We start from the raw sequence: 12766 nt of genomic DNA, 5'->3' as shown, positions 1-12766 counted from the left end.
TCGTTTTATTACAGGTGATAATGCATTTTTCATTCTATATCCATTCGTACAGCATCTCCCCAGACATCGAAAAGCATTTCTTTACTATGATAGATAAGGAAACTGTATCCTATTACACACTGTGCCTCAGAGTCTTGAGAGTCTTTAGAGATTTATATGCAGTTTTCTTTGAGTTTTGAAGTGCAAATTCTGCAATACAGTCTGTGTCACTTCACATCGTATAGCCACATCTAAAGTCCATATGCGATTTGTAAAACTATAAAAATAAATCTGTGCTTTATGTTGGTGCACAATGTCAATAGTGGTACATTACTGCATTTATAGCATTCATCCCTGGATGAAGGTCACTTCAGGATTTGTTTTCATAGACACAGTTACAGTAGGTGTGGATAGAAGAAGAAACTAATATATCTGCTTGGCGCAGGGATTTCTGTGTGGCGTATGCAAGTTCTCCCTGTGCCCTTTTGGGTTCCTTCAGGTGCTTCAGCTTCCACAGTCTGAGGATGTGCGCGTTGGGTTAATTGGGGTTTCTAAATTGGTCATATGGGTGGATGTGATCATGATTGTGCCTATGTCTATTTGTTAGCTGTGTGATGGACAGACAATCTCTTCTGTGTCCCCAGTGTCATTTGGGATAGGCTGCAACCCTAACCTGGTTGTATAAGCATTTAAAAAAAAAATAGATTGAGAAATGGGTGAACCTGTTTTTTAAGGTTCATTACTGGAGCCCATATTGCTCTAAGGGATGGAGAGGACACTCAACAGCAATGTCAGTAGATCTTCAAGTCAGCCTTTATTCTATATTTTGTAGGGCTGTGTTGTTCAGTGTTGGGGGCTGAAAATGCTGCCAACATCAAAATCTACAGGAAGTTAATATAATGCAAAATAAAGCTTTAGGACTGATTTTAACCATTTAAAAAAAAAAAGTAATGTAAAAGTAATGAAAAATAATAAGTAACATGTCACATGTGGTTGTTGTTCTTCAGAGTCTACCAGTGTTTTTTATTGTGGTTATTTGAGTATTGTATATCATGTGGAATATTCTTTGTGCATTCTTAAAATTTTGAGTGTTTTAATAAGTGCAATCATGGCAAAGTCTCTCCTCTTAAAGGAGATTTTCATCTCAGTTGGACTTCCTGGTAAAATAAAATAAAATAGAAAACATTCTTTTGATGAAAATTAAAACAGTTACATTACAAAATGCATTTTTGGAATAGTAACTAGTAACGTGCTGGAGTTCAACATTGGTAGGTTATCATATTGACAAAATCAGTCAGACTGACAGACATAACACACACACACACACACACACACACACACACACACACACACACACACACACACACACACACACACACACACACACACACACACACACACACACACAGAGAGAAAGAGAGACAGCTGGTGATAAAGCATTTTGGTTTTACCCTTCAGTCATTCTTGACTGCATCCCAGTGTACCTATAGGTGCCACATATTACATATTTGTCTCCTCAGGAAAGGGAACAAAGTAGGTTATGTAGAATTGTTGTTTGGAAAGAAATACATTTTTGTGCTTTGGTGAATGAAGTTATTCACCCTCGTAGTGAATGTGTCAATAAAAGTGGGTATGACAAGAATTTTGCAAAGCTTGTGGAAATGGTATCACTGGGATTTGGAGGATTGATTGTAGATATGATGCTTCAGTGCCTCTAACATTCCCAAGTACTACTGTATCTCCTCTCCTCTCCTCTCCTCTCCTCTCCTCTCCTCTCCTCTCCTCTCCTCTCCTCTCCTCTCCTCTCCTCTCCTCTCCTCTCCCCTCCCGCCCCCTCCCGATGCCCACTGCTACTGTCTCAGTCTGTGCAGCATGATATATGTCTAATGGGCTTCAGGTTCCAGTGTAGCATGACACCTTCAGTAATCCTAGCCTGTCAGCTCCACTATACCTTCCCTGCACTAATCCATAAGGGCTCTCACGCCAACAAAATGTTGGTTTTTCATTGGAGGGCAAGTGATCCCGTTCTCCCTATTTTCCATCCATCTATTTCAAGAAATCTGTGTGTTATGATGATGAGCTAGAGATAGAAAGACCAAAAGACTCAGCTATAGATAGTCCAACACTGCTTTTGCACAGTGGCAGGTCTTATTGAGAAGTTAACCTGTCTTTTCTATTGATAATTTATTGTTATATACTTGTATACCAGTGACATTAACATGGATTGGGTCTTTATTTAATCTTAGAGCACATTCTGAGATATGTTTATCTGCCAATATGATATGCTATGGTTTAGTATTAATACACAGTGTGTCTTATTTGTCTTGTCAGACTTGAGAAAGACATTTGACCAGGAACCTCTTGGAAAGGAAGTGTCACTTGAACAGGAAGTGTTACTTCAATGTCGTCCACCTGAAGGCATCCCAGCTGCTGAGGTAAGGCCCAAAAACTGAGCCAGTTGTTGTTAGGATTTGTTGTTGTTAGAAGTAAGGTAAGTACTTACATGAACATGTTTTTCAAGAAATGCAGACAGTTATTGATTATTAAAATCAGTCAAAAGCTGTCACCTCAAATCTACACAACTGACTTCTTTGAAAAGAGGTTTGTGTCATTTTCAATGATGTTTCAATGTTTTGTTTTGTTTTTGGAGAAGTATCATCATTATTCTAGGCATTGTTTTATTAAGTATATAATACATTGTTAAAATGTCACCTATAATATTGTACTGCTTAGTGAGCTCCTGTATTTTTTTTTAGCATATATTATCATTTTGGTAGTGTCAGTCATTGGTTCTGTTCTTCTATTCCTTGTAAATAAGGCAGGTAGAGACTGTGTGTTGATTACAGAATTTGCATCAGTTTAAACTTGCCTATTTCAGAGGTTTAAAATAAAGTAACACTGAATAAATCTGACACACTACACTGCACAGATAAGGACGTTTTTCACCACTGCCTGGGTTATTAAAGTTCTTTGGGTATTTCCTGAAAATCGGCCTGCCACTGCAATTTGGAGGAGAGAAAATTGTAATTATCTGCTGAGGGAGAAAAAAATAAAATAAAATCAGTCGTGTGACTGTGGTACCTTAGCTTGGCCAGTGTCTCCTCCCTGCTCTACTTCCTCCCTGCTCTACAGTAGAACCCTATTAGGACTGCATTTGAAAAGGCTCAGTTGAAATTGCAGGACCATAGATACAGGATGAAGTGTGGTTTGATGGTGTTTTTTCAGTTGTGAGTTATAGGAACTGAACTCTGTAAAAGCTTATGAATGACCTGGAAAAGCTGAGTTAAGTGAGTGGAACTACACAGCGTTTATCCCTGCTGAAAGTGCTGACAAGTTCAATGGACAAAAGTTTAGGACTGGCACTCGGTAGAGTCCTCATACAATCCAGGTTTCGGTCTGATAGTTTTCCTGTAACAGCCGTATAGTAATGGTGATTTTGCTGCCTGTCTGAGGTCGCTGTAAGCCCTGGATTAGCTCGGTGTAGCGATCAAAGACCTAGCTTGATTACAATCATACCACATCTTTCTGAATTGCTGTGGCACTCCAGATGTACAATGAAGAGTAAACAGGAGATTCTGTTCGCTTTGAGTAAAGGAACCACTGTTGTTTTAGTGTAGATACCCAAGTCAGCCCATCAATTGAGAAAACAGTACTTATATGATGTTTAGCTATTGTAGTAATCAACCTCTTTTTAAAACATTGTATTGTCTTTTCAAATTCCCCTTCATCTGTATTCAGATTAAAGTCAGTGATTGCTTTCTATTTACTTTTCTTTCCATGGTCTACCTGACTTTTCTGTGTGTGTACAGAGGCACACTTCCAGCTCCTTTAACTAGTCCCGCTTACCTCATGGCTGCTAAAAAAGACAACAGTTCCATTTCACAAGATATTTTTTTCTTTTCTTCTGAACTCAAACTCAGCTGCCTCAGAGGGGGTGGGGGAAATAGGACAAAACCGAATGCTGCTTTTTCATCTGTGTTTGTCAGGCCTCTTCTCACATAAGCTCGCCAGAGAAAAAAAAACCTTGGAAGAAGCAGATGGGCTAAGTCTGTGGTTACATATGAATCTGGAGAAATATGTAGCAGCCGCTGTTGAGGGAAAGATCTGTCATATTTCACCCGCTCAAGACGCAAAAAAAATAGAGAGAGGATGAGAGAGGATGAAGGCAGAAGGAGAGGAGCTGTTAAGGTTTGTCAGGAATCGGATCCACTGGGTTGTTGTCAGGCCTCCAATGAGCTGTCAGTTCACTCTGTGGTTCTTTTGCAGGCCTTTGCCCAGAGAGCAAGAGGCTGGCAGGATGGCAGAGCTGTGGCAGAGCCATAAAACCCATACTCTCACAGCACTTTTTTTTTTTTTTTAATCATGTGCCGTGTGGCTTCTCTGTCATAAAAAAAGACAAGTGAGGCATGCACATCTGCTGACTGTCCATGTACAGCATTGTCACATGATTTAACTTCCACTGACATGTTCCCATGACAGTGTACCAGCAAGGACATTAATTTGCCTGTGTGCAGGGGCCCACATGATAACTTGCTGCCAAAAACTTGACTAAACACAAAAAGACCATTCATCCACTCCATATAATGAACGGTGTGATTTCTGGCTCTCCAGCCAAAATTGATTCACATGGACTGCAAAATGAATTCACCACTAATAAACGACAAGGAAGAATCTGAATTTTGTGCTTCCTCTTTTCAAATGAGACTATATTTTGTTAAAGAAAATCTAGCATTTCATCCATCATCCATAAAAAGAGCTATCTAGCACATTACAAAGTGCGGGGCATTCTCATCATCTTCTATTGTCAGAGTTGTTATAGTTTTGATTTTTAATTAGTTTTTATCTTCTTTCAACTGCTCCCTTACTCAAAAGGGGTCACCAGAGCGGATGGCACCGCATGTTTGATTTATTTATTTTGGCACTTTTCTTTTACAATTAGTTTAGTTTCAGTTTACAGATTTGCTCATTTCAGTTTTGATTGCTTAAAAGTGTTTGATTTCAGTTTATTGATTTATTGTTTTCAGTGTTTTAGTTTCTTCTTTGGAGTGCATTTCAGGGCTCCCTCTCCTGTTACCCAATGGCAGCTGGGATAAACCCCAGCCTGGAAAAGTTGTGAGAAGATGGATGGATGTATGGATGGATGGATGGATGGATTTCAGGGGGGAAATTTAAGACGTTCGAGGCAGGTAATGCAAAATAAATACGTATCTCATAGTCATGTAGACATCCCAGTTTCAGTTAACATACGTCACCTTGGGCAGGTTGTGTTGACAAATGTGTTTAAATTGGGAGAACATATACACCATATGCACACAAGTATTGGACCACGCTTGTTAAGTCAAGTGTTTTTGTTCCCATTGCCACAGGTGTCTAAAATCAAGCACCTAGCTATGCTGTCTGCCTTAACAAGCATTTAAGAAAGAATGGCTTGTTCTAAAAGGATCACTGAATTGAGCGTGGTACTTTAATAGGATGCTACTGTTGCAGTGGGTTAGTTTGTGAAATTTCTTCCCTGCTAGATATTCCACCATCAACTGTACCTGGTAAAGTGGAAAATGGAAGCGTTTCGGAACCACAGGCACAAAGTGGAAGACCACGTAAAGTAAAACACTCTGCTGACTCAACAACTGCCAAACCTCCTTTGGCATTAACATCAGCACAAAAATTACACCAGGCATGAGTTTCCATGACTGAGTAGCTCCTGTAGGTGTAATGTGGAGGTGGACCAGCACTTTTGTCCATATATCCATCCATCCTTTTTCTTCCATGTGTCCAATTCAGCATCGCAGAGGGGCTGGAACCTATCCCAGCTGCCAATAGGGCAAAAGGTGGGGTACACCCTGGATAGGCTGCCAGCCTGTTGCAGGGCTAACACAGAAAGACAGACACCTATTCACACTTGCATTCACATCTCTGGGCAATTTAGAACCACCAGTTAACCTAACCCTACTAACTGCACGTCTTTGGACTGTGGGCAGAGGCCAGAGTCCCCGGAGAGAACATGCTAACTGCACACAGAAAGGCCCCCGGCCAGATGGTGGCTTCAAACCCAGGACCTTCTGGCTGTGACGCAACTGTGTGTTTTATTTCAGTTAACTTTTTTTTTTTTTTTTTCATATTCAATTTTAGTTATTATTTTAGTTTTAGTTAACTGTAATAAGCTTGTCTATTGTTACTGTTTGTATGTAAAATATTGTTCCACAGGTACTGAAATATCTGCTCTGTTGTTTCACATTAGAAAAGATTCCCAGCTGTCATTATAATGGAAAGCACTGATAGTTTCTGTTACTTGAAGGTGAAGAGTTTTACTTAAGCTTTCAAAGAAGGCATTCTGTTGAGATCAGCTATAATGCCAAAAGTGTTTTAGCTGTTTGAAATGATTAGTTACCAGTGTACATCAACGTCCTACCAACCACATATGTACTTACACATTCAAAGAAGAATGAAGCCCACATTTTGCCGAATCAAAGTCAGTCAATCCTAATTAGTTTTGATCTCAGATTACAAAGAACTGCGCTGTTTGATGTGAGCCATTATCTATCTCCTGGTTCTTCTTTGTCGTCCCACTTTTTCAGATGATTTACATTATAAGCTGTCATGATGGTTTACCATAGTAATGACATCCTGTGATTCTTTTTAAGTGGTTTTGAGTTTTTCTTGGCTTTCTGCGGGGGCTGTTGCCCTGCAAACTAAACATTATGCTGAATAGCTTGGATTGCTTCTATGATGATGCAGCAACTTTTCATAACAAAATATATGAAACATCCAGAGGTTTTGGTACTTGAAGTTCAATCTGAGATATTTTAGTTTATACTTAACTTATTTTCTGAAGCTCAGTTAGTCCCCAAAATTGTGGAATACACACACACACACACACACACACACACACACACACACACACACACACACACACACACACACACACACACACACACACACACACACACACACATATGCACACACAAAGAAAACAAGCAGCAGGCATTTATCTTGGCTTTCCCTGTGACCATTACCAATGGAACTTTGGCCTTTGAAAGCTGAAATACAGCGAGTTGGGTTTCTGAAATAGCACAGGGATTAAGTCATCTGAATGTCTTGTATGGTCTGAATAAATTAGACACTCAACAGGCTCCCTTAAAGTCATTGTTACACGTTTCCATAGCCATGAATATTTGATATGTACTTAATGAAGAGCAGAAGGAAAATCTTAACTGTTGAAGCTATTCTAGGAACAGGAGAACCAGAGTGATTTGGCAGAAAGGCTCTGTGCACTGTTTCACTCTTATATCGGCTTAGTGGCTGAGTGCTGTCCATAGTTATAGTAATAAAGGTAAAGATGGGAACTGAGAGTTTCTCATAAGCTCAATGCAGATCCTTTCCTTTGAAAACCTACAGGAAGCTCTTTCATCCGCATCCAAAGAACCTCTAGACAAGCAGCAGTGGCCTCTTTTCATACTCAAGAATATGTGGCAGCCTTATAAACTCGACAGCAAAAATAATTGTTTCTTTTCTTCTGCCATTCCCTCCATCTCCATTTCAGAGCTCTTGTCACAGGCCCGAGACAAAGGCAAGAGTTCAGAGGTTACGCAGCACCGGGAGGCGCTGTGCCTATTTCCATGGAAGCAGGATTTTAATTCAGGCATCTCCTCAGTCAGTCGGGGTCCTGCCGTGTTATCGCGGGTAACGAGTCATTGATGCTCTGCAGGGTACGGGCCCTGCTGCCATGATTAAGTCCACTGGCTTACTAAGAAGAAAGATGGGAAACACTAAGATCTTTACTTCACACTTCCTCATCCAGAGAAGTGAGAAAACAAATGCAGATGAATTAAAACAGCTCAGGCAGCAGCACTAACCACATACAAGGTTTGATCCATTTTAGTTCTTGAAGTCTGGTAAGGGCAGCAGATTTTACTATTAAGTTTAAAATGTATGTGGGGTTTTTTTTGTTCATTTTTTGTATAGATACAGACTAAATGTAAAGATACAGACTTGCAAAATGCTGCACTATAAAATCCAGTATATTTCACATATCTGGAATGTGGCACTTATCAAGAGCCATCATCCAGCCCATTCCACACATCCAGCATGTAAGTGATTAGTGTTTTTAAGCCCACTTTTACTTAATTAGTGATAAGAAGGCATGCTGCAACTGGTACCCCATATGGTCACCTTGTCAGAAAATAGCTGAGTGCTTTTTCCCTGTAAAAATGCTGCATAGTTGCGTTATAAGAGTGCCAAGAATGTCAAGAGGAAAAACACTTTAGTGCCCAGTGGAACAGGGAGGGCATTTTCATTAAGGTAACCCATGGGAAGAAAGAGTCAGAAGGCCAGTCTAAATCCCTGTGGCAACCAACTAAAGATTGCCCTTCAGGCACTCACCTGTCAATCATTGCAGGTTTCCTGTGAAAAGACTCTGATTAATACTAGTATTCCCACATTTCTGAGGTCTGCTGTCCTCACAGTCCTTTCTGCTATTGGATGGGTCAGGTTTATTTGTAAAATTTATTTCATTCTGAAGATGGTTTCCCTGCATTTATTAAGTCAGACTTCTGATGAGAAAGGAAAGAAAATGTGATAAAAACCCAGATCTCTGCTCCCTACAGTAAGGGTATCTGGTGGCTGTGTCGCAGTGAGAGGAGTATTTTGCTGACATGGTTGGGGTCACTTAGAGAGGAAGGGTTACAAATCAATATGAAGGTGTTTGAGTGACTTTATTCAACCAAAAAAAAAAAAAATGTCTATGTCTCTTTCATATGGTATAAGGCAAGGATCCTCCAATCGAGGCCTCGAGGTCCAGTGTCCTGCAGGCTTTAGATGTGTCCCTGATCCTGAGTCAAATATAAAAGTCATTAGCAGGACTCTGGAGATCTTCACTGCATACTGAGGAGGTAATTCAGCCATTTGAAGCAGGTGTGTTGGATCAGGGACACATCTAAAACCTACAGGACACCGGACCTCGAGGCCTGGATTTGAGGATCCCTGGTATAAGGGGTCACAGTGATTTGATTATGAAAATGATGTTGATCACAAGGTATGACTTCATAATAAGCAACAGCATATGGAATCTGTCCTACAGTAAAGAAACACTTTACACTAAACACTTTACTAGACTTCCAGGATTAAATGTCATCCATCCATCCATCCATCCATCCATCCATCCATCCATCCATCCATCCATCCATCCATCCATCCATCCATCCATCCATTTTCTTAACTGCTTATGCATTTTGGGTAAATGCCCAACCTTGGACCATAAACAGCCTGCTGCAAAAAGCTGTTATAGTCCCTAAACCTTATCAACCTCTTTTTCACAACTGCGTGGAGATGAATTTGTTTTGCAAATCATCCGTTATATTAAGGATTAAAGTTATGCATTATTATGGCTGTGGCTGCTTTGAGTGACAGGTGGATGCAGACACAGCAGCATCCAATAAATGTCATTTGAGTCACTGAAGTGGACCCTCAACCACCACATTTGTGGTATTGGTGGAATTGCGCTAACAGCTCATCCATGAGTCTGTGCTCCAGTTTTGGTGGAAATCTGTTTCTATATTACTTACTTACTTTAGCTTATTAGCAGGTGTCTGTACCTCTCTGATGCACTATTATAGTCTATGAGTGCACCGTGGTAGCAAACTTTGCTAGTGTCAGTTGATCTCTTAGTACTCAACATATGTTTGATGGCCATGGAAATGCAAAACTTGAGACTATAAAACATTAGTCCACAAAACCAGTGCATCACAGTGGCTTAATCCATCTTTTATACACCGTTTATGGTGGTGGCTTAATGCCTGGCTAAAGGTGTGTCCACACAGGAAGCAATTTGCAGCGATGTTTTTACCAGAGATTGTAGAAGGTCAATGACATTTGTCAACATTATGGCAACAGGTGAAATAACCACTGGCAATGTGAAGTGGATGGGTCCCGAGTTAAACTTTACTCAACTGTGCGGCGACGGACTGAAGCAGCTACCAGTGAGAGTGAAGAATACAACTGGTTGGTATATAGCAGGGTTGTAAATACATTAGATGATTACTTAGGCAACTGGAGCCTGTAATGTCGGCTAGTAACTGACCATAGGCAAAAAAGCAAAGTGTGACGAGTGAATCGAATCGCTTCCTGCGCGGACGCCCCTTAAGACGTTTTACATTGGTGTTTACTTTAATCCGAGTGCCAGAAACTGATACTGGAAAACAAAACCAATGCAACATTGCAGCTCTTTTCTCATTTTATGTACTGAAGTCACACTTGTCATTTTTAAAATTTTGAATCATTGGCTCTAGCTCTGGCTTTGGCAGCATACTTTTTCCCAAGCACAAAAAAAGGATATCTGGTAAGAGGCATAAAGTAAAATCATTTTTAAAAAATCGCACTCCAAGCAAACAGGCATCATGTTGGAATGTGAATAGCTTGGTTCCAGGTGGTAGTTTCAAAGGAGAAAAACAGAATATAGTGAGACGGTTCTTCATCACCTAAAAATGTCTTTAAGCTGTTTGCACTGGGCTTGTGCTGTTTCAGTTTATTTGTGCTCCTGAAGGTTGCATTCTGTGTACCAAGTGAGATCTGACCTCTTGAGCAGCACAGAAACCCTCTCTCTTGATGGAGTCATCACATAAGCTTTGTTAAAAGTCAGGGCAGTCTCAGGGAAGCCGAGGACTGAATGTGGAGAGTATATTAAACAGTTCCCCAACTTGTAAAGCCTTGCCTTAGTAATGGTTTGTGCTACGTTATTATTTAATAATTCAAATGAAATGGCATGTGTGCCATGCCTCTCAATAGCCAACTTGCACTTAGGCACCCACATGTGGTGAATTTATAAAAAAAGTATTGGCAGAAATCCGATAATCACATCATCACTGTCAGAATTTGATCATCCGTGTAATGACAGAAGGATGATTTATAGACAAAATTTTAAAGTACAGAGTTTTAAGATAGTCTCCCAACAAACAAACAGTGGTAAAAAAAAGCACTCTTTTGCCAGCATTATTATTTTAACACCTGCACTATAAGGCACATATAAGGCAAACGCACTGGGAAAGGCAAAACAGAGTAAGCGGTGCCTCGGCAGTTTAAGAAATGTCTTTTACTTCAGCTGTGGGGACCGTGGAGAGGAGCTAAAGGTGGAACTGAGCTGGGAGAGGCCATTACTCCTGGCTCGAGTCTTAGTGATCCATCTCCTATATGGACACCTACGGTGGTAATGGCTCCAACTCCACCACTGTTATCTAAATTTGCCCTCCCTCCTCTTCCTCCTCTTCCCCTAACCTGTCCTATTCCAGCTCCTCCACAAACACCCTCACAAAACAAACACACAGGTTCAGATACAACAAGTAATATGGGCATCCACGCTCATACTAACATTTTTCCCATCACATCTCAAGATATCACACGTTTGAGGATTTTGGCTTGTTAATATTTATACAGCTCACATTTCCATACTTGTCATGCAGGCAGATGCAGAGCATATGGCTTGTTGTCTGGAAGTGAATGATTGAATAATCAGTTTATAACCTTTAGTGGCTCATTCTCCAGGTGTGTCATTCAAGCCTTGGAGCGGCTATATACTGTGAAAAAAGGGAAATGAATAAATTACATCTGACAGATAGTTATAGTGCATGAGCTCATAATGACTTCTCTGTAGAAGAGTCTTGCATGTTGCTGTGGAATATTTTTTTTCTCCCCGTTCTTTTCACACCCCTTCCCACCCCCACACTCTTCTGTGCACTCTATTTCTGACACAGCAGCAATGAGTAATGAATGGTTTTGCTTTGCAGTGGTTCTTAACAAGTGAGAGGAGTGTATACAGTGTGTTCTGTCTATTGGGCTAATTAGTGTTTTGCTGGCACACCCAGGCAGAAACATCCCACTCAGTGGCTACTCCTACATTGCTGCTGCAACCAGGTCTTCAGCCAATAATGTTTGCAAGTGGGAGAAGAAGTGACAGCAGAAGCACGCTGAAGTTGCACTCTTATTTGGGAGCTGGATAGTTTAAACCAGGGATCCTCAAATCAAGGCCTCGAGGTCCGGTGTCCTGCAGCTTTTAGATGTGTCCCTGATCCAACACACCTGAATCAAATGGCTGAATTACCTCCTCAGTATGCAGTCAAGTTCTCCAGAGTCCTGCTAATGACTTCAATATTTGACTCAGGTGTGTTGAAGCAGAGACACATCTAAAAGGTGCAGGGCACTGGACCTCGAGGCCTGGATTTGAGGATCCCTGGTTTAAAGGATCTAGGCCACCTGGGTAGTCGTTCAAAATACAGAGAGACAGAACCTGGACCCTGGTGACCCTGGACAGGTCACCAGCCTGTCACAGGGCTAACACAGAGAGACAGACAACCATTCATGCTCACATTCACACCTATGGCTAATTTAGAATCTGTAGTTAACCTAACCCCACTAACTGCAGGTCATTGGACTGTGGGAGGAACTTGGAGCACCCAGAGAGAACCCACACAGACACAAGGAGAGCATGCAAACTCCACACATAAAGGCCCCAGGTGGTGGATTTGAACACAGGACCAGGCAACAGTGCTAACCACTGCACCACTGTACTGCTCAATTTCTTTTTTCCAGAAATAATTGGAGCAAATAGTAAAGTGTAACCTTTTTGAATTTGCATCTTCATGTGGCATTTTCACGGTGTAGTTTATGCAAATAAGACTCGATATGATGTGTGATATTTCTTCAGTTTTCACTTAAAAGTGCATTCAATTCAAAAACTGACCAATCCACAGTTCTGTTTGTCTTACACAAATCTCTACAAGCTGCATTTCTTGATTAAATT

At 40.8% G+C, this 12766-nt stretch overlaps 1 protein-coding gene across 2 annotated transcripts in view; it reads left to right on the top strand.

The window, feature by feature from the left end:
* unc5cb (unc-5 netrin receptor Cb) overlaps positions 1-12766 on the top strand; it is a 122087-nt gene that overhangs the window by 79387 nt on the left and 29934 nt on the right. For both annotated transcript variants that reach the window (XM_030743065.1, XM_030743064.1), the window contains exon 4: positions 2311-2414. In XM_030743065.1, the coding sequence (XP_030598925.1) occupies positions 2311-2414 (104 nt within the window). The remainder of the gene's footprint in view (positions 1-2310; positions 2415-12766) is intronic.

This window comes from Archocentrus centrarchus, chromosome 12, assembly GCF_007364275.1.
Source record: "Archocentrus centrarchus isolate MPI-CPG fArcCen1 chromosome 12, fArcCen1, whole genome shotgun sequence".
Lineage (NCBI taxonomy): Eukaryota > Metazoa > Chordata > Actinopteri > Cichliformes > Cichlidae > Archocentrus > Archocentrus centrarchus.
Note: the sequence above shows the minus strand (reverse complement) of the source record. Positions and strands in the feature narration are given on the sequence as shown.